Source organism: Schistocerca serialis, chromosome 6 (assembly GCF_023864345.2).
Source record: "Schistocerca serialis cubense isolate TAMUIC-IGC-003099 chromosome 6, iqSchSeri2.2, whole genome shotgun sequence".
In the NCBI taxonomy this organism is placed as follows: domain Eukaryota; kingdom Metazoa; phylum Arthropoda; class Insecta; order Orthoptera; family Acrididae; genus Schistocerca; species Schistocerca serialis.
Window position 1 is genome coordinate 389,771,416 of NC_064643.1, and position 26,662 is coordinate 389,798,077.

Here is a 26,662-nt window from a genome sequence, read left to right on the forward strand (position 1 = left end):
TTCTTTGGTATTCATTTCCCCTGGTTTAATCAGTAGTTGCCTAATGATTTCTTTGAAAATCTCAACAGCATCTGGTACTTTGACTCTACCCTGGTTCCATTTCTGTAACTTCCTACCTTCCTGCAATTTTTTTCAATTTTTAATCTGCAGTCTACAACCAATAAATTCCTTCACACTTGCCCTTTGAAATCCTGACAATTTGAAATTTTGTTTGAAAATCTCTTTTTTACCAGTATGTAAACACTTGAAACCTTCCACTGTCACTCCCATGTACACAACCAAGACTTTGCAATTGTCTTCTGTGCAAAATTCTACAAGGTGACTTCTTCCATTCTTTTTCCCCAGCCCATGTTCTCCTACTATGTTTCTTTCTTGTTCTTTCTACTATTGAACTCGTGCCCCCATTGCAGTTAGATTTTCATCTCCTGTAATTAGCTGCATCATATCTGTAACCTCATCATACAATTTTTGCAATCACTTCATCATTTACAGTTAATTATGAGGGTGAGTTAAATGAAAACTTCAAATATTTTTAAAAATATTATTTATTGTGCAGAAGTAGTACAAAGCTGTATCACTTTTCAACATAATCTCTCCCATACTCAATGCAAGTCCTCCAGAACTTACAAAGTGCATAAATATCTTTAGAAAAAAATTCTTTTGGTAGTCCGCGCAGCCACTCATGCACCACGTGGCGTACCTCTTTGTAAGAACGGAGTTTCTTTCCTCCCATTGCATCTTTGAGTGGTCCAAACATATGGAAATCACTTGGAGCAAGGTCTGGTGAGTATGGTGGATGAGGAAGACACTCAAAATGTAGGTTTGTGATTGTTGCAACTATTATATCAGCAGTGTGGGGCCTTGCATTGTCATGTTGCAAAAGGGCACCTGCTGACAGCAATCCATGTCACTTTGATTTGATTGCAGGCTGCATATGTTTGTTTAGGAGATCTGTGTATGATGCACTGGTGATAGTGGTCTCTCTAGGCATGTAATGCTCCACAATGACACCTTTTTCATCTCAAAAGAGAGTCAGCATTACCTTCCCTGCTGATGGTTCTGTTTGAAACTTCTTTGATTTTGGTGATGAGGAATGGTGCCATTCCTTGCTCACTCTCTTCGTTTCCGGTTGGTGGAAGTGAACCCAGGTTTCGTCCCCAGTAATGATTCTTGCAAGGAAGCCATCACCTTCTCGTTCAAAGCACCAAAGAAGTTCTTCAAAAGCATCAACATGTAGCTCTCTCATTTCAGGAGTCAGCTGCCGTGGCACCCATCTTGCAGACACTTTGTGAAACTGGAGCACATCATGCACAGTATGGTGTGCTGACCCATGACTAATTTGTAAACATGACGCAATGTCATTCAGTGTCACTCAGCAGTTTTCCTTCACTATGGCTTCAACTGCTGCAATATTCTGTGGAGTCACAACTCATTGTGCCTGACCTGGACAAGGAGCATCTTCCACTGAAGTCACACTATTTGCGAACATCCTACTCCATTCGTAGACTTGCTGCTATGACGAACATACACCACCATACTGAACCTTCATTCTTTGATGAATTTCAATAGGTTTCATACCTTCACTATGCAAAAACCGAATGACAGAATGCTGTTCTTCCCTAGTGTAAGTCGCAGGTGGGGCGCCCATCTTTATGCTGAAACTGTAATGGTATGTGTACATCTGCACTATGCTGCCACCTACAGGCCATTCTGCACGCTGTTTGTAGCACGCTTACCAACTTACAGGATAATGGCGTGAAATTTCGATTTGTTAGTACAAATTTAAGGTTTTCATTTGACTCACCCTCATATTTATTCACATTGGAAAATTAGTTTTTTTCAACTTCTCCTTCTTAACTTATGTTTTGAGCAGTTTTGCATCCCAGGAGGTACTCTTTATGATGAGCTCTTGTAATGGATCATATTATTTTTTCTTTTCTTCTTCATTCTTATCTTTCTATACATGTAAAGTCAAACGTGAATTAATGAATTGCTTTGTGCCAGAGCTATTGTTTTATACAAAAAAGAGAAAATATATGCTCTTCAATTATTTAATTTCGGTATCTTCACCTGTTTATTTCTATTAGCAGTAGCAGGTGAACATGTGACTAGCTCCATCATACCTGTATTGTCTAAAAATGTGTATTCCAACCATATATTAAAAAGTGTTGTAAAAGTTATTATGAAGGCAAGTTTATTTATATATATTTTATATATATTTTTATGCCAATTACACCCATCTGTTCATTATTTTGCCTGCACCGAGAATCTTGCATCAGGAGATTCAAAGCAGACGAGAGGAATTTGTGTGAGCAGTGGAGGAGTGATTTGGTGAAAGCTTTGACATAATCAGCTCTGTGCACAATGGAACTAATGAGAAGTAGTACATAATTTTAACTATTGAATATTGATCTTAAATGTATTGACATTGAAGGTCTCTTGATATTATTACCAGTTTAAGTTCACTCATGATATGTATATCTTCCAATTTCTTTCTATTATTCTTTCCAATTAATTTTTCTTTAATTATTGAAGCAGAAATTATTAATCAGTATTCCATTATTTTGCCCCCCCCCCCTCCTTATGCCACTAATCACTCTGCAGAACATTATAAATGATGGTAACTTCTTCTTAAATCTTTATTTATATACAATTCTGAATCACAGTTTTCAAAGTAGGAGTAACAATATCTACTGTCATAATGATATGTCTTTTAAATTATATTAACACTTTACACATGATCAGTGATTTTTGATAGGAACTTGGAGAGGACTGATACTGCCTTCTTTAGAAGAGGTAGAAAGTCTACTGGTTACTCTAAGTGGTGTTGAACATTTCTTTTGCAAGATAATTGTTTTTCGTGGACAACCAATGTGGTCCATATAACTTAAAGATGTACACTCAAACCAAACTTCAAAATTTTGAAAGTATGGGAAAATCATACATATCTTTACCATCCATCCACATGCAATGATAAAATCACTATGAATGTTTTTCTTCCATCAAAATTTTATGCCATATAAGCAGTTTATGGGGGAAATTTACACCCAGCTATAAAAAAGTTTATTTCTGTCAAAAGAAAAATTTACTTGAGAAAAATGTGTAGTTTCAAAGAGAGAGAGAGTGGGTGGGTGGTACGTATCTTCAGGAAGTAAAATTCTGAGAACTGCCAATAGACACATATAAAATTACAAGAAACTAAAAACTATCCTAGCTTTTGTTACTATTACTTCCTCATATGGGGAGGAAATAGGGGTAGATTGAAGAAGATAAGAAAGGAAGGGCAGATCACTCAGACTCCACATGGAGAGTGACTCATCTGTAATGAAGATTAGGTCAACCTATCACTCTTTTGTCCCCAAAGGAGGAACTATGAGTTCCAAAATCTGAGACAGTATTCTTAATTTTTTGTATCTTTACGTGTGTCTGTTGGCATGAAACAGGATTTAGACTCATGAAGATTATTACTGACCAGTCATTCTGTGTCTCTGTAATTAAAAAGGATATGTTTCTCACCTGTAATGTAGGTCAGGATTTATAGAACCTTTTACTATTAGAAGAAAACCTACATGGACATCTCTGAATGAAACAAAATCATGAAGTGTTAAACCACACACAATTTCTGGTTGCATTACTTACTTTACACAATTATGTACAGATATACAGGTACATATATTTATAATTTTAGAAAGGATTACATAATAAACCTCTTTAAGTATTATAACTTTACAGTAATTCCTAATATTTGAATCATAACTATAATGTTTATCTTTCATAAAACCTGCGCTAAGAATGGATAGTTTTTAGGTCTATAGTGCGGAGAAAAATTGTATCATGAAATTTTAACCCTGGATAGCTGATGCCAGTAGGAACCAAAATTACTAGTGTTGTGTAGGTCAACAACGCACCATTTTTAAACTATGGAAAGTTGGTGCCACACGCTCCAATTGGACATGGGATTGCACTGTGGCCATTTGTTGGTTGATGGACAACACTTTGGTTACCAGTTCACACATACAAACATCCCTCACCCCATCACTGCTCCAACATGATACGCACATGCCACCTTGGATACATCACAATCTCTGGCAGGCAAAGCATTTGTGGTCATGCATTGTCCAGAGCATCCGGCAACAGGGCAATCCCGCGGCCAATCAGATTGCATGGCTCCAAGTTTGCATAATTTAATAATGGTGTGTTGTCAACCACACAACATTAGTAATTTTGGTTCCTGCTGGCATCAGCTATCCACAGTTAAAATTTCATGACACAGTTTTTCTCCACACTGTACATTGTTAAAATTTCTGAGTTTGGTTGCAGTTTCATTTACCAGAAGTTGATTTAAATTTTATGTTGAATATATTTGTGTTATCTTTACATGAAGACCGTAGCAAGATATTATATGAGGTCTGTTCAAAAAATTCCGTAACTTTGTCCACAATTTTTTTCTATGCTTAGCGTTAACTTATAGTGCATGTTATCCTTCAAATTACTCTCCTCCACAATTGATACACTACTTCATATACTGTTTCCACTTCCAGAAGGAGACTTGGTACGCCTCTTGCTGGATTGCATGAAATGTCATCTGTGAATTTTCTTTTATCTTGTCTATCATTGCAAATCTTTGTCTTTTCAATGGGGTTTTGAACTTTGCCAATAAAAAGAAAAGTGTGCAGGGGCCAAGTCAGGAGAGTATGAAGGATGAGATAACACAGTGATTTTGTTTTTGTGCAATAGTCATGCACCAACAGAGTGAATGTGTAAGTGTGTTATCATGATGCAAGAGCCATGAATTGTCTCCCCACATTTCAGGCTGTTTCCTTCTCACATTTTCCCATAGGTGTCACAACACATACCAATAGTATCATAGATAACAATTTATCCCTGTGGCATGAATTCATGATGAACTAGTCCTTCAAAGTAAAAGGAAACTACCAGCATGGCTTTGACCTGACTTGATGATTTTTTGTGGTTTTGGAGAAGCTTTCCCAACCCATTGTGAAGATTAAGCCTCGGTCTCAACATCATAACCATAGATCCACATCTTATCACCAGTTACAATTCTCTTAAGGAGCATCCCATTCTCATTTCTGTGGTCAAAAACCTCTTCACAGATTGTGAGGCGAAGGTCTTTCTGGTCTTGACTCACGAGCTATGGGGTGAACTTGGTAGCAACATGGTGCATTCTGAGGTGCTGTGTCAGAATTTCATGGCATGATTCAACTGAAATGTTACATTCTTCTCCAATATCTTGAACAGCCAGTCTTTAATTGACTTACACAATTTCACTGATGTTCCCGAGATGAGTGTCGTCGGTAGATGTTGTAGGGCATCCCGAATGAGGATCATCTTTATCTTCTGTCCTGCCATTTTTAAATATGTGAACCATTTGTAATACTGAGTATGGCTTACACACTCATCGCTGTAGTTTTTCTGCATCATTTGGTGTGTCTCTGTAAAGTTTTCCTTGATTTCCATGGAAAATTTAATGCAGACACATTGATCTTCTGACTCTGCCATCTCAAAATTCATAGACTGTGGGCACAATGTTCTACTCAATACAGCACTGAACAATAACTAACAGATGCATAACAATGAAATTTCCAACAGTTACAAATTACACACAAGAGTGTGCAGAGATGCCAACCACATTTTGCTCCAACGCGCCATTGCCACAAAATTAGGAATGTTCCAGAATTATTGAACAGACCTCATACAAGCAGTCTATTTTTATAAGAAGTATAGAATACTGTGTTGAGTGTTTCCCTCGTTTGGATTAAAACATAGAACTGTTGTTGTGAACAGATTCATTTCTGTGGCACATAGTGAATGTAATTAATTATTATTTATTTTTACAAGCAATATATTCTGAATGATTAATTTTGATGGAAACATAACAGAACAGTGTCTTTTCACGTGCAGGTCAAAATACTTTGTGTTTTCAGTACAGCTGTTTTCCTGATATGTGTCAGGAATTGATTACCACAATTTAATGAAATAAGTGAGAATTGGTATTACAGTTTACTTGAGAGACAAGATTTTTTTTTTTTTCTGTACAGAATTGAAGAGTCTTATTGTGGTTATCAGTCATCTGTACCACAAAGTGCCACCAATTTTCAATTTGTATTTTATGTTCTTATTTTTAAAGACTCGGGATCGATTATATATGTTGCAGAATTTTTCACTACTACGTCACTGATCTCTTTCCTACATTGTATCACATCTTGCCCATCCTGCACATAGCTGTTATGCTGACAATAAATACTTGTGTGAGGTATAATGACATCTGAGTCATTTAACATGCTAGAATATTTATTTCTTCCTGACATAAGGAATATTCTCTCTCCCACATGTCACCTTGCTCTACTGTTGTCACTCACAGATGTATGTATAATATTGTGGTAGAGTTACATAGATATCAACTGTCACAAACAAAACTGCAGAAAATGTCCCCAATGGTCTGTCAGTATTAAATGTATTAGATTCAGAACAGAAACATGCAATTTACTTGTTTTTAGATTCATGCCATCAACATACCACTGTTTATTGTGATATCTCTGAATGAAAAAATACTTTCTATGGAAATCTTTGCACGCATGACTGCCCAGAAATAAGCTGTCATTATCTTGAACAGTAGTAGTAGTGACCATCTTAGTAGATAACTCTAAAGATTGTCATAGGCTGAACATTTTAATGTTTGCTAAGTCTTACCCTCTCCCCCCCTCCCCCCCTCTCTGCCCCCCCCTCCACCACCACCATCCCACTAGTTAATAATAAAACACCTGGGATATGCAGCAGCTTTAAGAGCCAAGACTTAAAAAAAAGGCAAATAACCACCTCATCAGAAGTGATGTAACAACTTTCTAGTCTCCTCAAGGACATGACAATTTGGATAGCCATTACTGTTAAAGGTCAAGGGTCAGCATCAAGGCATTTCCCTTATATTGTACCTCACAAAGCTCATCTTCTTTTTTATTTCTTGTTTTCTTGAGAGAACCTGTTCCAAAGCTTCAGAGACTCATAACTGCTTCTCACAGAGTAGTCATCTGTTAGTATTCCTTGTATACAGCCTATGCTTGGTAAGTCAATTTTCAATTCTTTTAAAGACCTCTTAAATAGATTTTAGTTTCTTACGCAATGTTTACTCCAATGAATAAATTTTGTGATCATTTGTTATATTTTTTCTCAGACTGTTCTATAACATAAGGTGTCTCTTGTGATTCAATGGCAGTGGAAAATGTTTGCTCTGAAAATGAAGAAAAGGAGGAAATCAACTCTGAGCATAATGTCCAGTCAATACAGAGTCCTCCAAATATGACAGTCAAACAGAAACTTAATTATATTTTCAGTAATATTACTGTGGAACCATTACTAGTGTTATATTTGCTTCCTATGTCTTTTATTTCATTGTCAGTTGACAACTTCAATCTGGAAAAAGCATGTCATGTGAATTTAAATTACAGTAGTACTGTTTGTAATGCTCTTACTTTACGTAACATTAGCTTTTATCAAGAAGAAGATAATGAAGCACAACGTTTAGTTGCTAAAATGGCCACATGGAGAAATGCTTTACGATCATCATTTCCAGCTGTATTAATTATATTTGTAGGATCATGGAGTGATCGACGTGCCAGAAGAAAGCCTTTATTGTTACTGCCTCTAGTTGGAGAACTGCTCTCATGCATAGGTCTGTTACTATGTATGTACTTTTTTTTTGAGTGGCCCTTAGAAGTTGCTGGTATAATGCAGGCATTATTTCCTGCACTTACAGGCAGCTCAATGTTAATGATAATGGCAGTTTTCAGTTACATAGGTGATGTTACATCAGTTGAAATGAGAACATTCCGTATGGGGATTGTGAACATTTTAGTATTTTTGTGTGTACCAGTTGGAACATTATTAAGTGGAGTGCTTTTAAAAGTAATTGGTTTCTATGGAATGTTTTCTGCAGCAGCTCTTTCATACACTATTGGAATTTTTTATGGACTTTTCTTCCTTAAGGAAGGAAGAGAACCAATTGCTAGACCAAAAGGTACTAGCTTTTTTAAAGACTTTTTTGATTGGCGTCATGTTGTTCAGACAGTTTCAGTGGCAGTAAGAAAACGAGATGGGACACAGAGATTACGAATTTTGTTATTGCTGTCACTTTTTATTGCTGTTCTTGGACCAAGTTATGGTAAGCCGAAAGTAAACACAATTTATTCTATGATTACAGATTTATTGTTAGCAGTTGAAAGAATATGATTATTTTGTTACAGGGGAGGCAACTGTTGTGTATTTATTTGTGAGAAATCGGTTTGGTTGGGATGAAGTGGATGCAAGCTACTTTTCAGCATATGCTGAATTTGTTAATTTTGTTGGTTTGTATTTAATTGGATATTTGATTAAGGTCTTATCTGAAGAGTTTTGCTTGAAACATACAATGATAATCATCAGATTTTTAATAAGACATATATAATAAAATATCATAAAACTGGGTTAGAGTGTAAAGTTCAGTGTCTCAGTCATAGTTTATTAGAGGTTGCATGTTCACAGCCAGCAGCTCTAATGACTGCCTCCAAGTTGATACAAAATTCCAGAGATACACTAATTTCTGCAAAGCCAAAACTTGTTATCAAAATGAATAAAGGAGCATGTGACCAAGATATTGTTTTTTATAATCTTACCTGGTACAAAGATAATTATTCTCCTCTGCAACTCCAAAGGGCTCCATGAATATTGAAAGTTACTGTTTTGCTCATTAGTGTATGGTATAACTGTAAATAAACCAACAGTAATGTTGCCATTAAAACTGAATTCATAGTTTCACAGTTATTGTCAAAAGCAATATCTTCTATTAATTTAGATGTACATATTCCTTATTAACAAAAAATAATTTATTTTCAGGGACCCTTATCTTGATCAGCCTGTTCAGCAGGACCCTAAAACTAGATGATTCCTTAATTGGCATCATAAGCTGCATAAGTAAAATACTTGCCAGCTTTGTGTATGCATTTAGCATACAGGTATGGATGTTCTATTTAGGTAAGAGGCACATATTTCCAACCTAGAACATATCAAGTCATTAATGATTGATGGCACAGTGACAATTAACCTTCATTAAGGACTTTGGTGATGTGTAAAAGCTTAAGATTCCTATATTAAAATATTTGAAACAAACAGTCCTGAGATTCAGCTAGTTCTGTATCCAACACTTTACCAAACTCAGTAAGTCTTTTCTTCCATGCCACTGAAACCTTAAATTTGTGTGCGAAGCATGCAAACTCCAATTAGCCCAACAATCCAATGATTTTAATACTATTATTTACTAGATGTGAATTTTCTGGAAGATAATTGATTTATGCAGGTAGTGTGATGAAGAGGATTTGGCAGCCATATGTGTCATATGGGAATTAGATTAGGAAATGAGACACTTAAAGTAGTAAAGGAGTTTTGCTATTTGGGGAGCAAAATAACTGATGATGGTCGAAGTAGAGAGGATATAAAATGTAGACTGGCAATGGTAAGGAAAGCGTTTCTGAAGAAGAGAAATTTGTTAACATCGAATATAGATTTAAGTGTCAGGAAGTTATTTCTGAAAGTATTTGTATGGAGTGTAGCCATGTACGGAAGCGAAACATGGACGATAAATAGTTTGGACAAAAAGAGAATAGAAGCTTTCGAAATGTGGTGCTACAAAAGAATGCTGAAGATTAGGTGGGTAGATCACATAACTAATGAGGAAATATTGAATAGGATTGGGGAGAAGAGAAGTTTGTGGCACAACTTGACTAGAAGAAGGGATCGGTTGGTAGGACATGTTCTGAGGCATCAAGGGATCACCAGTTTAGTATTGGAGGGCAGCGTGCAGGGTAAAAATCGTAGAGGGAGACCAAGAGATGAATACACTAAGCAGATTCAGAAGGATGTAGGTTGCGGTAGGTACTGGGATATGGAGAAGCTTGCACGGGATAGAGTAGCATGGAGAGCTGCATCAAACCAGTCTCATGACTGAAGACCACACACACACATGTGTTTTAGAACGGGGTTGAAGTAGCTCCGCGTACCTTCCTTTCACCACCACCAACAGCAACAGCACCACCACCACTAGCTCACCACCCACCCCTCTCCCTCCCCATTAGTTTGGAACAAACTTTTCTTAAACACACTGTTCAATAGAAAATGATTTTTATTGACAACAAAAAGTACCATTAAGGAATAAATCTATGGAAAGAGAGTGTAAAAATTCCAAATTTTTGAAGTGCCTGTACAGTTACTCATTTTACATAGTCTTCACATGGCTCACATTTTCTAAAGTGTCACTTTTCTTTATTTAAATACATTTCCCAAGTAGAAAACTGAATATGTTAATAGGTAGTCAATGTATGTGGAAAAAGTTAGCTAATTAATCTTCAATTTGACGCAGTGAGAAATTTTTCTAAGTGCAAAACATGTTGAACAGATCTAAGTTTATCCATGTATTGGTTCCAATTTAACTTGCTGTCCTACCGGGGTGCATATAATTTTATACACAATGCTACATTTGATGTAAGAAGAAGAGTGTATCAACAAATCAATTGTATTTTTTTTAGTCACTGTAACGTCAGTGAGATTAAAGTAAACTATTCGTTATGAAACAGTTATAATTTGCTGTTTATGGTATGGTTGCATTTGGGGCCTTATTCATAAGCAAACATTATGCATTTTGAACAGTCTTTTAAAATCATTGGAAATTCCATTATGTCAGTTGGGAACAGGAACAGACTCAATCCCAAAGTTTATGGTATTTGGGAGAAAAATTGTGAGAATTTACTAGTATTATTTTTGAAGTATCTTCCTTTCAAATTTATTCATTAGTATGTTCTTCTTTATACTGTAAGTAATTATCTACAGCATTAAATAATAGTAAGCATTTACTCCATGAACTTATACAAAATATCTACAAAATATCGTCTGTGTCGATATCTCATAGAAGCTAAATCAATCACAGAATTTTACAAAATGTTTTCTTTTATACATTGTTGATAAATGTTCTTTCCTGAATAACCTTAATCCCTACAAAGTCCACATGGAACTGAAACATCTGTGCTATATTTTCTGTGACATAAAGGCATCTGCTGGAAAAATCTAAGAGCTGCACACTGCCCAAGTAGTACCACAAACAGAATAATAATACAACACAAAGAATGTGTGGATCTGTGTGCTAACTTTAACAAGAGACACAATTACTTATTTATATATGAAGACTGCCCATTATGACTGTACACACTAGAATTACTGATAGAAATTAATTATATAAATTTTATCTCTGCTGATTTTCAGGACATATACTTTGTCTTTCTTCACAGCACATGGTAAAAACTTCATAAATATTGATAGTTCAACATAATTGGTACTTAGCTGATAAAATTCTTCTCCGTCATTTCTGTTGGCTGACGTCTAGAGGTCTTCCCATTTTCCTGTAGAATATTGATAAAATATTTGGATTTGAAAGAGTTCACAGCTTTTATCTTGTTGTGTCATTTCTAATCAAAACAATGAACACATTTCAGTTTTCACTTTGTTGATATATTCTTGAAATTGTTTCACAGATTTTAAATAACACTTTTTCTTTGTGGTTCATAATTATAAAAAGATACTTTTGAGCATTGTTACTTAGACATAATGGGCAACACTCAACAAACTTTGATTCCATGCAGCCATCCACAACTCCTCTCCACAGACTACTCCACTGTCGCCAATTTACTTCACACGTCGCCAACTTACTTCACCCACTGATAGTCCATAGATTGTTAAGTATAAAGATAACAAGACATTGGTTACATAACTCTCTGACGTTTATGTTCATCAAAATAATCAAGACAATTTTTTATAAGAAATGTTTGCAAAATTTATGACATTTAATGAAAGACTATCACAAAATCTGTGAATGAAATCTTGTATTAGAAATTACACATGGTACATAGAACATGATCTATATTGTCAGTGACTTCCTTTGTGGTGACCTCAAATCAATGGTGTAATGAAAATGTTCTGACTAGATCATTTTCATTACACCATCCATTTGAGGTCACCACAAAGGAAGTCACTGACAATGTCCATGATATGGTAATGCAAGACCTCCAAATAAAAATTTGTGAAGTTTTTGAGACTGTAGGAATCTCAGTTGAGCAAGTGCATAATAACCTGGATGGGGAATTAGCTATGAAGGAGCTGTATGTGAGATTGGTGCTGCAATTGCTCATAGCTGACCAAAAGTGCATCTGGCACAATATTTCAACGTAATGTGTGGTGATGTTTAATCACAATTAAGACATTTTTCACTGATTTGTGACTGTTGATGAAACCTGGAACCATGATTACACAGCAAACAATGGACAATGGCTGAAAGTACACTGAATAAGGCAAGGCTGGTAGAGTGTTTGCCACAATTTTTTGGGATTCCTAAGCAATAATCCTCAAAAATTACTTGGAAAAAGGCAGAACCATAACTGGAACCTGTTACACTTCTTTGTTAGATCATTTTAAACTTGTGTTGCCTGAAAAAAGATCAAGGTTCCTATGCAAAAAATGCTCTTTTCACCAGGATAGCACACCATTCCATACATTAGTGACAACAATGTTGAAAGAGCATGAATTAGGCTTTGACTTGGTTCCTCATCCATCATTTTCACCAGACTTAGCCTCAAGTGATATCTCCCTTGAAACTTTGGCTTTATGGGAAGGAATTTTCATCAAATGAGAAAGTAATAGTTGCAGCCAATGAGTATTTTGTATTGTTTGACAAAACCAATTTTGCTGATGGGATGAAAAAGCTGGAGGACCACTGGACCAAATGTATATCTCTCAAAAGAGATTGTATTCCGAAGTAAGGAGAATTGTTTATCAAACAAAAATTTTTCTTGCTTTTTTACCATACCACTCTCATACAGCATTGTCTGTAGAAAATCCCTTACACAAGCTAAAGAGGGAGTCAGTTAGCATGCTACACTGTGAAAAATGAAGTAATGTTTCAATGTAGTCTTATTTCTCTAAAAATTTCAAAGGCCCAGTAAACTGTAATAGATCTATAATTCTTATTTCCCTTTTTATAGGTGGCTGTTACTGTAGCATATTTATCAGATTTATGCCTATCAGAAAATCTGCTGCCTTTATATTTGGTAAGATGCCACTTTGAGGAAGAATATTGACTTAGGTAGCTAATTATTCCAATGTAGCATCATTTCTGCTGCAGATATCATTTTGCAACTGAATTTTGTTGGTGTCTTTGCTTTTATTTGTTCATTTCTTATAATAATCCTGTATTTGGTTACAGGCTAAAAGATTGTACAGAATTTGTGGTAATTGAGTGTCAACTCTTGGCTACGGCTTGTCCTCTGAATTAGGGAGAAATTTCCCTTCTTCATATGAAGATACTTCATTCATGTCCGTCTCCATAACGCACCTATAACGTTACTGCCTACCATGCAAGGGGTCCTGGGCTCAATTCCCAGCAGGGGACTGGGTGTTGTGTGTCCTTCATCATCATTTTCATCATCATTGACATGCAAGTCACTGAAATGGTCAACTTGCAATATGGGGCCAAACCCTGAAGAGGATATCCTGGCCAATAAATGTCGTACAGTCATTTCATTTTTACTTCATTCATGTGTGATACCCATCTCTTGCCCCTGCCTCACTTTCAGTTTACCCTTGTTTGTTGTGGCAGAGACCAGGACTCAGATTGTGAAGGAATATATTTAAGAAAGAGCTAAATTTTTTATCAAGAATACTTTTTTTCCTGTAATTTATTTTTCAACATTGTGACTTGTGTTTCTTTTTGATACCATTTTATTGTCTGCATCTAAGAAATTGACATATTCTATTAACATTACTTGACGATAATTGTCACAAAAACTATTTGATATCAGATTTGTATCTCAATAACCTATCTCTTTTAGGTCCTAGAATAAGCTGTCAGTCTCTGTGTCACTGTGACCTCCAATCTGTGAAAAATTTATATCAAGTAGTAATTCAGACCTGGAAACTAACAATTTCATCATCGATTGATATTACACATAGAAAAACAATATTGAAGTTTCCACACATAATTAATCTCCAAAATCTATGTTTCTGTTCATACATTACAAACAATTGTGCTCCATTCACTTATGAAGGATGGGAAGCATTATTGCTTAAATGTCTCTGCGTGTTATAATTCGTTTAATCTTTTCTTCATGGTCCCTACAGGGAGTTGTAATACAATCATAGATTCATCACTTAAAGTTTGATTGCTACTTTGTAAATACATTTTCACAAGTAGTTTGCATCAATTTTGGATAATCTGCCAGTTCAGTTTTTTCAACATCACCCTGATGATGTCTCTTGAGTTAAGCAAACCTGTGTCCATATTACATCATTTTTCAAGAGTGCATCTGGGACATTACTAACTTGTATAAGATTTAATAATATCCGAGATGCACCCCAAAAAAGATGGAATATTTCATCCACCAGGAAAACTTCAAGAAAAAAAAAACCTGTGACCACTTGTGCTACCCTTCTCTGTATATGTTCAATAGCCCCTGTTAGTCCTATTTGCTACAAGACCCACTCAGTTGAGTTATATTCTAGACTGTGTTATGTGAATGTTTCTTAACCAATCTCTTTTGTAGGCTGACTGTATTTCTGGGTATTCTACCAATAAACCGAAGTCTGCTACCTTTTTTATTTATGACTGGTCCTCTGTGGTTGTTCCAGTTAATATCCTACAAATTGTTATACTCTGGTATTTGTGTGAGATAACTGATTCCAGCTGTGACTCATTGATATTGCAATCATAGGATAGCACATTTCTTCATTTTATGAAGTGCTAAATTCTACATTTCCAAGCATTTACAGCAAGTTGTCAATCTTTGCATCAAGATATGTCTGAATATTTGTGTAGCTTTTTTCAGGCAATATTTCATTGCAGCTAATTGCCTCATCTGTGGAGATCATGAGGCTATAATTAATATTGTCTACCAGGACATTAATATACATCAAGAAAAGCAAGGTTCCCAACACATTTCTTTTGCACATACCTGAAGATACTTCTATTTCTGTTGCTAGCTCTCCATCCGTGATAATACACTGTACGTACCGGCCAAGAAATCTTTAATCCAGTAACAAATTTTGTTTGGTAACCCTTGTGATCAGACTCTTGATAATAAGCATAGGTGTTGTATTGAGTCAAATGCATTTTGGAAATCAAGAAATAATGTATGTACCTAACTGCCTTGATCCATGGCTTTCAGAATGTCATGTCAGAAAAGTGTGAGTTGGATTTCACATGATCGATCTTTTCAGAATCCATGCTAGTTGGCATGGAGATCTTCTGTTCAAGATACATCATTACATTTGAGCTCAGAATGTTCTAAGAACCTACAAAAAATATATGTCAAGGGTTTCTAATGTTGTTGTTGTGTTGGTTTTTTTTTTTTTTTTTTTTTTTTTTTTTTTTTTTTTTTTTTTTACTTCTACTACACATTTTGTAATCTAGTGAGACTTGTGCCTTCTCCCAAACACTGAACACAAGTTTTGCTTGATGTATCAATGGCATATTTTCTTTTAATCCTATCAGCAGTCTCTCTCCAATTACTTGATAGAATTTATAATAGTTGCTACTGGTGACCTGGAAACTTTAAATCCTCTTATTAGTTTGTATGCATACTGCTCCAATCTCAGGGCACAACAATCAAAGAAGCTGTTCAACACAACTTTCACACTTGAATCATCTGAGATGTACACTGAAATTTTTTTTATTTATAATCATTCCCATCTTCCCCTGTTCTGGTTCTAGTATGATACTGGTACTAGCTTATTTTAGGTATCTGCATGTTTGTGTTACATTTAAGTTATTTTCAAGTGGTATTTTGATTAGCATTAAAAGAACTCTTTTCAGTCCATCCTTTTTATTTATTAATCTTCTATACGTTTTCATGAAAGACATATTTTTTTACTTATCCATGGGTTTGTCCAAAATGCAGTATTTTCTTTATAACTAACTTCATATATTTTTTAAAATGTTATTTCAACCTTTCTATTTTGCTTTTGGTAATGCATTAGACTTTATGGCCCTGATCATGAATAACTTTTTGCAGTATACAAATCATTTACAGTTTGTGGAATGAAGATAACAAATCACTCAACAACTGAGATGCTGAGTTGATTATACACCCATAAATAAGACTGAGGAAGTTGCTACCTTTCTGATAAATTCTGTTTGAGAGCTATAGGATACACACATATAGACACACACACTTTTATTGCTACATTGTTTGAGTTGATTAAATTATGCTAGTACTGCAGATGACTGGGATGAGGGGCTGTGTGGGATGAAGTGGAAGGAAAGAGGGTAGCATAAAGAAAGATAGCTGATGGCTGGCAGAGAGATTCATCAGGTGCATGTCATTGGAAATGCCACTGGTAAGCAGGCCCTGATCCTAGGCAGGGAAAGTCGTGTTTGGCACATAACAATGTGGAGGAGTAGAGTAGGAGGGATAAATAGACCAAAAGAAGATGGAGACTGTGGAGTTGAGTGTATGAGTGCATTGTGGTTCAAGGAGCAGTGGTGGCAATGAATGTAGGGGAGGGGATAGCAGAGATTGAGCCCAGGATGATTACAGAGTCGAAGGTTGTGTTCAAAGGACACTTCCCATGTATGTAATTCCAAGAGATTTCTGCCAACAGGTACAGGATTGAAAGATGTGTTTCTAACGACAGTTTCAATCTGTGTAATTCCAAGAAGTTGGTGTTGGGATGAAGGATCCAGATAGCAGGTATGAAGCAACCACTGAAATCAAATGTGCTATGGTCAGCAGCAAGTTCCATTACTGGGGATAGTCAACTCTGCTCTATGACACAGTTTAGTGGTGGGCATTCATTCAGCTGGACAGCTCATTTTTGGTCATGCCCACATAAAATGATTCTTGTACAACAGGATAAGCCTGTGACTGTTGTGGTGTCAGATGTTGTAATCTTATCCCTGCTTCACATCATTTGTTGATTGTCACTCACTTCAAAATTAACTCTTTTTAATAAGCATTGAGAGGAGTAAGATGTACAATAAACTTTTTTACTTGCCTTTTTTTCTTGTAGTTGGTGCCAGTTCTTCATGTCTTTAGGTCGATTCTTGAAGCAGAATTTTTTATTTTATTTTATAGGTTCTCATGGTTCCAATTGACATGATAAAGCTGAAGTAAGCCTGCTCCATAATTTCTGTTTCTGAAATTTTTTTTGCTATCACATTTTTCTATATCACACTGACTTTACAATTCCCACTTTAAAATCAGAAATCTCATTGTTATTGCCAAAATTAAAAACATGTCTAATCACAACAGAAACATGCCCACTACTATTGATTCTGTGGTACTAACAATATTCCAAATAGTTTACAAACTATCTTGACAAGTGACTTTCTATTAATCTATATCATTATTTTATAAATGTATCCAGAAATAAATTTGTCAAATATCATCCAATTGCGCAGTTAATAATAGGAATTTTAGATGTGTCAGATATTTCATAATTTCAAATGTTTCTAAAAGAATTGTAACAACAAAAATGAAGTAATTTCTTTTTATGGATTATAGCTTAAAATGTACCATATCATGTACAAAATTGTATGAAATTCTTTTAGAAAAACAGCTGAGATAATATTAATCTGTTTAAAAGGTAGAAAGTATTTTTGGTATCAATAACTTCTGTTGAAGATAGGTAATGTTGGAGGAAGATGTCCCTTTACAGTGTGCTGGATGGGCGTATCAGATAGGTCTTGCACCTTGGTCTTCCTCAGCAGTATGACCAGGATTTCATATCATCATTTCCGGTAATGAGGAGCATCGTACACACAGTACTTCCCACTTCTCTTGAAATGATGTTCTGTCACCCCCACTATTTAATAATATGCTAATCAACCTTTATGCCACACCTACTTCTAGACTTTTGTCACATCTTATCACATCTTATTCATCAAATAAGACAATTACAACACAAGATAAAACAAAATATCAATTTATCAGGTTACCTTCCATTCAGAAGGCTGTTGCTCGCAGCGACTGTTATATTGACTTGTAAACAAAAGATTTCAGCTATCAGTTGTCCTTTTTAAATTTTATTGGCAGATCTAGATTTCAGCTAGAAACTAGCCATTCTCAATGCACTATCATTTTTTATCAATGTATGCAATGCCTGTTGGCTGGGCTTCATCCACAGTATTCAATGAACTGTGGATGAAGCCCAACCAACAGGCATTACATGCATTGATCAAAAATGATAGTTCATTGAGAATGGCTAGTTTCTAGCTGAAATCTAGATCTACCAATAAAATTTAAAAAGGACAGCTGGTAGCTGAAATCTATTATTTACAAAAATATCAATTATATGCATGTGTAGAATACTAACACTTTACACCACTTGTATTGAAATTGTATTTGAGAGGCCGCTGCACTTTCTACAAAAGTGTGGAAGAAGAATATAAAATTGTTTTTATAACATGAGAATTAAATCAAAACAATTTATTACCATTAAGGTCTCTCTCTGTAACAGAAATAATGATGTTTGTTACCTTCCACCTTGTGACATCAGTTGCAGTCAAAACAGATAATACACCAAAATCTTATTGGATATGTAGGTACCATTTTCATATCATGTGGATTTGAATTCAGCTTGAAAGATAAAACAGTTGCTGCTAATTTTGTCTCAAGGGAGGTATTGTTAATTATGTTCACTTCAGAACCATTAATTTTTAAAAGTTTGGGAATTAAACTGAAACAACTGGAAACAGTCCTGTAGTCATCTGAAACATATAGTTTATGATTCTGTGTCACTCAGATGGGTTGTTAATTGCAGGCACTGTCACTACACATATCTTCAATATTTTGAATTGGCAGTTAATTGTAACTTACAGTTTCACAGTCTCCAATGCTTTCACATGTTCCAGGAATTCCTTGTGTGAGACCACTAAAATGTTCCATCATCATTCTTTGGCATCTGTGTCTTTACTGTTTCTTGTCCAATCATGCTAATTTTTTTATTACTACATGGTCAGTTTTCACCCACAATCCAAAACAGCATCTACTGACTGACTTATAACATTTTGTTTCGATAACCTGCTGGCTGCACAAATATGCATCGTTTTAATAGTCTTACATGTTATGATAGCTCTATGTTCTTACAGTTCAATAAACAGATTTTTAAATAAAAGCCTTAATACTAGCAAACAGTGGAATGACACAATTAGAAGATTAATGTTTTTAAATAATAAGTCCAATTATTTGCATACCTAACTTTGATGCAGTATGATCTGAAGTGCATCTCTTTCAATCTTGAGGCTTGACAATTCGCATGGATATCACAATGTACTGAAACTGGAAATACCAAAATCATACAACTCAGAGGAACAATTTCTATTATAAGTTTCACCCAGTTTTGTGTGGGAAAAATTAAGAATGACACTGGAAAGCTACGTTAAAGAATGGAAATTCCATTTTACTAAATGTGTAGAACCTACCATCCAGAGGTTGAGTTTTATACGGCTACTAAATAGAAAGCTATACTCATTTTTCCTTACATACCTCTTACTTAGAATCCCTTACATATGATCATCTGTCTCAAACCTTCTAAAGTCATTTTATCTCTAGTCGTCCTTTAACTTCTCTCCCCATTAAACTGAAGTTAAATTATTATGACTGAACAATATCTGGTTACTTGAATGGAAATTTCTGTGTGAGAGGAGTTGCTTCTCCAATATTTTTAACACAAATATCTCCCATACTCCCAAGTATTAATTTAATTCCTTTTCGAACTGTCAAGTCTTTAAAGTAGAATGATTAATGGTATGTAAATGGCAGTTACACTTCATAACTGTACTCTGTATGACTCTCGATATCAAAGTCAGGATCTGGAATAAAATTTTTGTGGCTCTGCATAATTCTGGTGATTATTGACTCTGAAAATTCTTAAAATAGTCAAAGGCACAATCATAATCCATGGGCAGGCCATCTTGGATGCTATGATGCACTCACTCTGCAGCACGGGAATCAGTGTTCAAGTTGTGTGTTAATTTCAATAAAACTGCAGAAACTGATCTCTCAAAATAGAGCATAAACAACCATGGTGCAGGCTTTACTGATTTCCCAGGATACAAGGTTCCCTATGAGTTATGTCACACCAAATAATGTTCTGAGCCATAAACAAGGGAGAGTTAAAAAAAAATTTCATTCATGAAATTATATTTTTCCTTAAATGATCTTCATACCTACATTTAATATATTATCCTCTTTTATGATACAAGATATTATCATAATTAATCAAATTACATTCTGTATTCAAAATGGCAGCTTCCAACAATGCCACTAATTACAGTTCAGCTGTGACCATACCAACCATTTCCTCTCCTGAATTGCGAAATCAGAAGTAAGTAAGTGTGTAGTACACATAATGTTCACATTATATCCACAGAGTTTTGTATCATGAGTCAGAGATAATCTCTCTCTCTCTCTCTCTCTCTCTCTCTCTCTCTCTCTCTCTCTCTCTCTCACACACACACACACACACACACACACACACACACACAAACCCACACACACACACACACACACACAGTTGTAATGAGTCTTTGATCGATTTCAACCATTTGTGCAGTTAAGCATAAAAATTTGCCCTAAAAGAGAAAAAGTAACAAGAAAAGGGTGATACTACAATCGTTACAACAGGTCAGTCTCTTCCAGTGTGGGGCCTGAGGGATATACCCCTCCTTCCCAACTCTCCCAAACCTAAGCCTCTTTTCTTCCAGAGGAACAAGCTAACTGTTCTGAAATTTAAAATTTGCCTGTCAATGGTACTGGTGAGCCATTCTGCATCGTTGTGATTATTCATCAGAACATACAAATATTTCAAGATGCTGTGTACATGAAACGAATCTTGCTTAACTTACAAAGTGCCACTGCAAAAAATAATTCTCAATCAGAATATTCATTTCTTAATACCATTCCCACTGCATAAGTGTTTTCAAGTAACAATTATGTTGCATAGTGACAGATAATTTACCTGTTTACCATTATGCTCTGTTAATGTGTTAATTCAATATTGTCATACATTTCTTTCCCATTGCAGCTTTATTCTTTTCCTTTCTTGTACAAGTTTATTTTATGTTCTTCATCATATTTTTTCTGATATTTTATTTGCTGACAGTTTACCATGCTAAACCTCATTCACATCCACATACAGCTTGTTGTGTCCAACTTCTTGGACACTGAGGTGGCTAGTAATAATGCAGTTAATAAGAACACTCTACAAAACTAAAGTAAACTCAATCCAAACAGGTCTTGGAAGATCCATTTGTACTGATCAAATGCCTTGTCATCCTCAGCTTATAGACATCACTGGATGCAGATATGGAGGGTGTGGGATCAGCAATCTGCTCTCCTGGCTGTTGTCAGTGTTGGTGACCAGAGCCACTACTTCTTGATCAAGTAGCTCCTCAATTTGCCTCACAAGGGCTGAGTGCACCCTTCTTGCTGACAATGCTTGGCAGACTGCACAGTCACCCATCCATGAGTTAGACAAGCCCAATAGTGCTTAATTTCTTTGATCTGACAGGGACCAGTGTTAGCACTGCACTAGGCTGTTGGTCACTCTGAATAAATAATACTTTATTAATTACAACAAAACTTATCTTTGCTGACCAGGCTTGGATGTAGCTACAAAACTGCACACATGGACTTGTAATTCAGAACACACTGAATGAGCCACAATTACTGAGTGGCGAATTGATACAAGTTCAGAATGGCCATATTGTGGCTTCATTATAGTCATTAGAACACATAAGTTCATAGACAATTGTTGACACAGTTCTGATAGCATTGGTGTGTAGGCACCATTCACAGGAGACAGAAGTCTCTTCACTCCCCAATGGCTGACACAGGCTGTGTCATGGTGAAGAACAATGGCTTTACTCCAACAGAAACTTCCTGGGAGTGGGTAAGATCTGACCATGAACAGAAATGCCCTCCTGACCTCTGGCAATGCTATTTCACGGCAGAGGTGCTATGGTGGCACCTCGGAACTACAGGAGACATGGTCACTTCCTACCATCTCATTGACATCTCTTGACACCACTTTGCTGTGCAGTACCTCTACGGTGGTTGGTATTTCTTGCACTGCTCTCAATACTTGATGACACCACATACACGTAACACTGATTAAAATCACAGTCAGTGCTTACAGCTGAACTGAACCTACTCAGTTTGGAGAATTACACAGGAAAAGATTGAATTTTAATCAAGCAAATTTTAGAAGTGGGCATAGTATATTAGGCTCCCGGGATTGGAATGATCCCCTCTCCTTCCCTCTTTCCTGATGAGGCAACAGTTTGTTGCGAAAGCTTGAATTTTGTGTGTATGTTTGTGTTTGTTTGTGTGGCTATCGACCTGCCAGCGCTTTTGTTCGGTAAGTCACCTCATCTTTGTTTTTTTTTTTTTAAAAAAGGCTAATTAAAGAGTGTGACATAATTTATGGAACTGAGCAATGAGTGTTAAAGCTTTTGTGTGAGATTCGTATATATTTAGAATGTTTCTGGCTAAGCTTTAATAAAATCTCTACTAAAAGCCCCTGAGGAAAAGCTTTGATTCAATCTGTGTCACTGTCATGAAAAATGTACTTGATAATCTTGTAACTTCTGTTGGATTTCATGTGGATATAGTGGCATATTCAAAACTAAGAAAGGACTCTGGCACTGGGGGTCATATCATCAGAACTATTCTTAGCAGACTTGGATAAAGTTTCCAGATTCATAACTTGGAAAAGAGCAAAGTAATATGTATTAATGAAACATATCTGGTTCTGCTGTTGCCTTTATACTGTTTATATCTGGAGCAAAAAACATCAGCAATGAAGGAAAGAACTTAACAGGGCAACTTTACAAGCAGACCTAGAATCAGTTGTAACAAGATTAAAATAAAGTGTGATCAACTCATTGAAAAGAAAATAGCAGAAATCAACAATGAATTCACAGAAGTACTGACAAGCGCACAAAGTGAATGAAAACCTGATAGCTTTTGGAAAAAAAAGTTTAACAAGCTAGAGAATGCACACACACACACACACACACACACACACACACACACACACACACACACACACACACCTCTGTATGAGGAGGGTTTAGTGAGGGGAAGACAGTGGTTTGGGATGGAAGGAGGCAGATGTTGTGTGGGATATACATGTGTGGAGGGGGGGGGGGGGCAGCAGGTAAATGGGAAAGGAATGTAACACATGGGAACTGGAGACATGAGTTTGTGTAGGGCCCAATCACAATAACATGGTGGCTTGAGATGGGAGGGGGTGACAGGATAGAGTAGTAGGAGACTGTTGGGTTGACAGTGTGGCTGAAGTGGTTTAGCAGAGACTGAGACCAGAAGGATTATGGGAGCAAAGGATGTACTGCAAGGATAACTGCCATCTACATGGTTCAGAAAAGCTGAGGATACAGATGGCACAGTTTGTGAAGCAGCTATTGGACTCGAACATGTTGTGCCCAGGAAAGTGTTTGACCACAAGCTGGTAAAGCCTCTTCTTGGCCAGTGTTTAGCAGTTGCCATTCATCATGATGTACATCTGGATGATGGTCATGCCCACATAAAAGATGTGAGGAAATTGCAACAGAGTTGGTATGTGAGATGGCTGCCTTAACAGGTGGCTCTGCCTCTAATGAAATAGGATAAACCTGTGACAGGCCAAGTTGCCTTGATGTTTTTCTCCTTAATGGGGGGTGTTGTGAATAGGCCATTGAAACAGTCCAGTAGTTGATCGCTATCTTCCATATCTTGCAAGGTCTCTTGCTTCTCTTACTTTTTCTCTCAGTCATCTTTCAATACCAATGTTGCAAGGGTCCTGCTATTGAGTGCCCTTGAACCATCACACAGCTTCTCCTGTGAACTTTGATCTGTTACATTGAAGATGCTGACAAAGACTTTTTTGTTCAAGTGGAACAACACATTCAGAGAAGTTGAACTCAATGCATTTCCTATAACGTGAAAGTCTAATTTCTCTTAATGAATTGGCTACATGTGCATTACATTCCCACTAGATGTTGTCATGTGCCCATCTCACATGAGACTCAGAACAATAGTACAATAAAATCTGAACATCAATGCTTTGATGGTTGCTGGTGTCGTAGAGGTCATGTGTGCTCCATGCCTTTTCCTTATGGCCCCATGGAGCAAATAACTCCACTCAGCAGGTAGAAGCACCAATCCGCAGTCTGCTTTGGTAAAAGCACAGGATCAGTTTAGTGCTGATCTGCACAAACCATCGAAACATCTCCCTAAAGTGAGGTGCTTCCTACTTACTAACTACATTACCCTACGAAGATCTTTTGTCGGCCTGTAGATACTGAGAATGTGAAACATCTTGTTCTATGAATGGCATGCTACACCTCATATTCCCCCACTGAGATGAAAGATGTCAATCTCATAAACAAAAATCTAAAAGTTTAATGCATTTGCAATAATCATTAATTTTCAAACAATTGTGTACCTCACAAACTTTATAAAATACTAAGATTTTTTGCAGTTCATTTCCATCTGGGACTTCACATAACACTTTACTGAACTCAGTTCATATTTCACCAATTATCGCCCATCATCACTTTACCCAACACCAAGCTACGTTCAGATCCAGTCCCTGTGGAGTTTGCAACCAATTTACTTTTTCATTGCAGTCTTTTTGTTTATCATAGTGCAGTTTCACCCTCTCTCCATCACTTTGACATTTTCATTTTGTGATTTCACTTTAGAATTCCCCTTTTATCCTTATTACCCAGCTACATGTTCTCTACTTCCTTTAGATATGGGTATTCTGACATGCACAAATGAACAGCTTGGGGGAACACAATGGTAAGCACCAAAATCTTAGTTTTGAGATACAGTGGATTTAAAGTTAGAATTGACCTACAAATCTGAATAATTTGCTTTTATTCTGTAGTGCTTTTAACATCTGTCTTGGTCTATGCAGGCATAAATAAACCTGAGAACTGACTAAAACAAATGAAATATACAAAAAGTATTACATTATGGTCATATAGATGCGATTACATTTTACCAACCACACATCATTAAAAATACACGGTGACAGAAATTTACTTATGAAAATTTACAGCAACTATTCAACACTTTACTGAAACTACATTGTCATTTATCACTCTCATCTCTGACGTGTTCTCTGTCCAAAAAAGTTGGCTTTAGTGACAGGAAAAATCCACGATGACTGGTGACATGTAATCTATGACCAACAGGACGGCAGCAACTTTCTTCTTTTCAATAAGTCTCATCCCATTGTATTTCCGTTGAAGTGGAGGAGGAACAGGTCATTGCCTTCCACAGCTTCTGAAACTTATTTCATGCCAGATGTCATAACAGAATGTCTCGCTTATGAATAAAAGTGACGGAAATTCTGAAGTCACCTTCCATCTGCATACATTCCTTAGGTCGACATCTTGACCATCAACTGTCTTCTTTCTTAAGGCAAATACTTCTTTCACGTGCCCTATTTGACAGAAATGCTCTCTTTTCATATTGTACACAGAAAATGGATTCTTCTTAGCTGACTTCTGGATGATATCCAACCACTGATCTGGACTGTACGCATCTCGTACTTGCAAGCAAACATAATTTAGAATTGTCATGAAATCTCTTTCAGAGGGCAACATCATGTGCCCACTAACAGGGAAGTAGTGTTCAATTACAAGAAATCTTCCAGTTGATATTATATACTTCCAAAACAGGGCTATGTTCCAGTTCTTATTTTGGCCACAGCAGTTATCAGATATTGCAATGAGAGTATCTTCTTTTATGTCATTTCCATCAAAGTAATGTAAAATGCAGCTTAAAATTTCCTCTGATTCATGTGCAGCAGTAGTCTCATTCCACAAGAAGCAGTGCCCTTTGTCCTTGCCACAGTCATTAACATTCACGTCATGTAACCAAATTTTCCTTTTGTGAAAAGCTGGCCCACATCTTAACTTAGGAACTGGGAGAATCAGCTGCAAGTCAAAAGTCACAACATGAATATTACTGTCTGCTTCTGCTCATTTTGTCTGGATTCCAATGTTAGTCTGCCCCACCTCTGCATGATGTTGGTGTAATTCTAGCTGACAGTCAAGGCTTGCTTTCAGCAGGGGGTCAACTATAGTCTCAGTTTTCACTTTTAGCATGTCACAAGTCTCACACATATCATTCTTTGGTGAGTTTTCTCCTATGTTATATTCTTCAGTGAAAATTTGCCTATACTTGAATGCAGATACAGGATAGGACATCTCCTTGCAGAAGACATTCTTATAGTGATCATATCAGGAGGTAACTCTTGAGTCTGCACCTAGGTACAATCTGCCAACATTGTTAGAGCATCTGTAGTGACTCTCATATTTCGGTATTTTGTTGTTGTGTTTCCTGATATGGTTAAGAGTTGTTTCAGAGTAAGCATGTAGATGCCCAGAATGTTTGCCATGTTTATCCTGGGTTAGTGTGCTCAATCCAGATATTTTCTTCTGCATATTTTCCCTGCGACCGAAATTATTATCCAGACCATGAATGGAGATTTTAATATCACTGCCACAACTTTTACAGAGTAGGAAATAGTAAAATTTCTCTGAGACTCACCAAATACT

At 36.3% G+C, this 26,662-nt stretch overlaps 2 protein-coding genes across 4 annotated transcripts in view; one reads left to right on the forward strand and one right to left on the reverse strand.

The window, feature by feature from the left end:
* The window catches only part of LOC126483738 (uncharacterized), a 42,223-nt gene extending 33,331 nt beyond the window's left edge, over positions 1-8,892 (reverse strand). The window contains exon 1 of the transcript XR_007587770.1: positions 8,667-8,892. The gene's annotated coding sequence lies outside the window, so the exon portion shown is untranslated. The remainder of the gene's footprint in view (positions 1-8,666) is intronic.
* LOC126483737 (proton-coupled folate transporter-like) overlaps positions 6,947-26,662 on the forward strand; it is a 263,942-nt gene continuing 244,226 nt past the window's right edge. The window contains exons 1-4 of one of the 3 annotated variants that reach the window (XM_050106854.1): positions 6,989-7,079; positions 7,190-8,176; positions 8,259-8,360; positions 8,887-9,024. In XM_050106854.1, the coding sequence (XP_049962811.1) occupies positions 7,225-8,176; positions 8,259-8,360; positions 8,887-9,024 (1,192 nt within the window). In that variant the 5' untranslated portion in view covers positions 6,989-7,079; positions 7,190-7,224. Of the gene's footprint in view, positions 7,080-7,189; positions 8,177-8,258; positions 8,361-8,886; positions 9,025-26,662 lie in introns of all 3 variants that reach the window. The other 2 variants (XM_050106856.1, XM_050106855.1) reach the window with 2 other exon arrangements.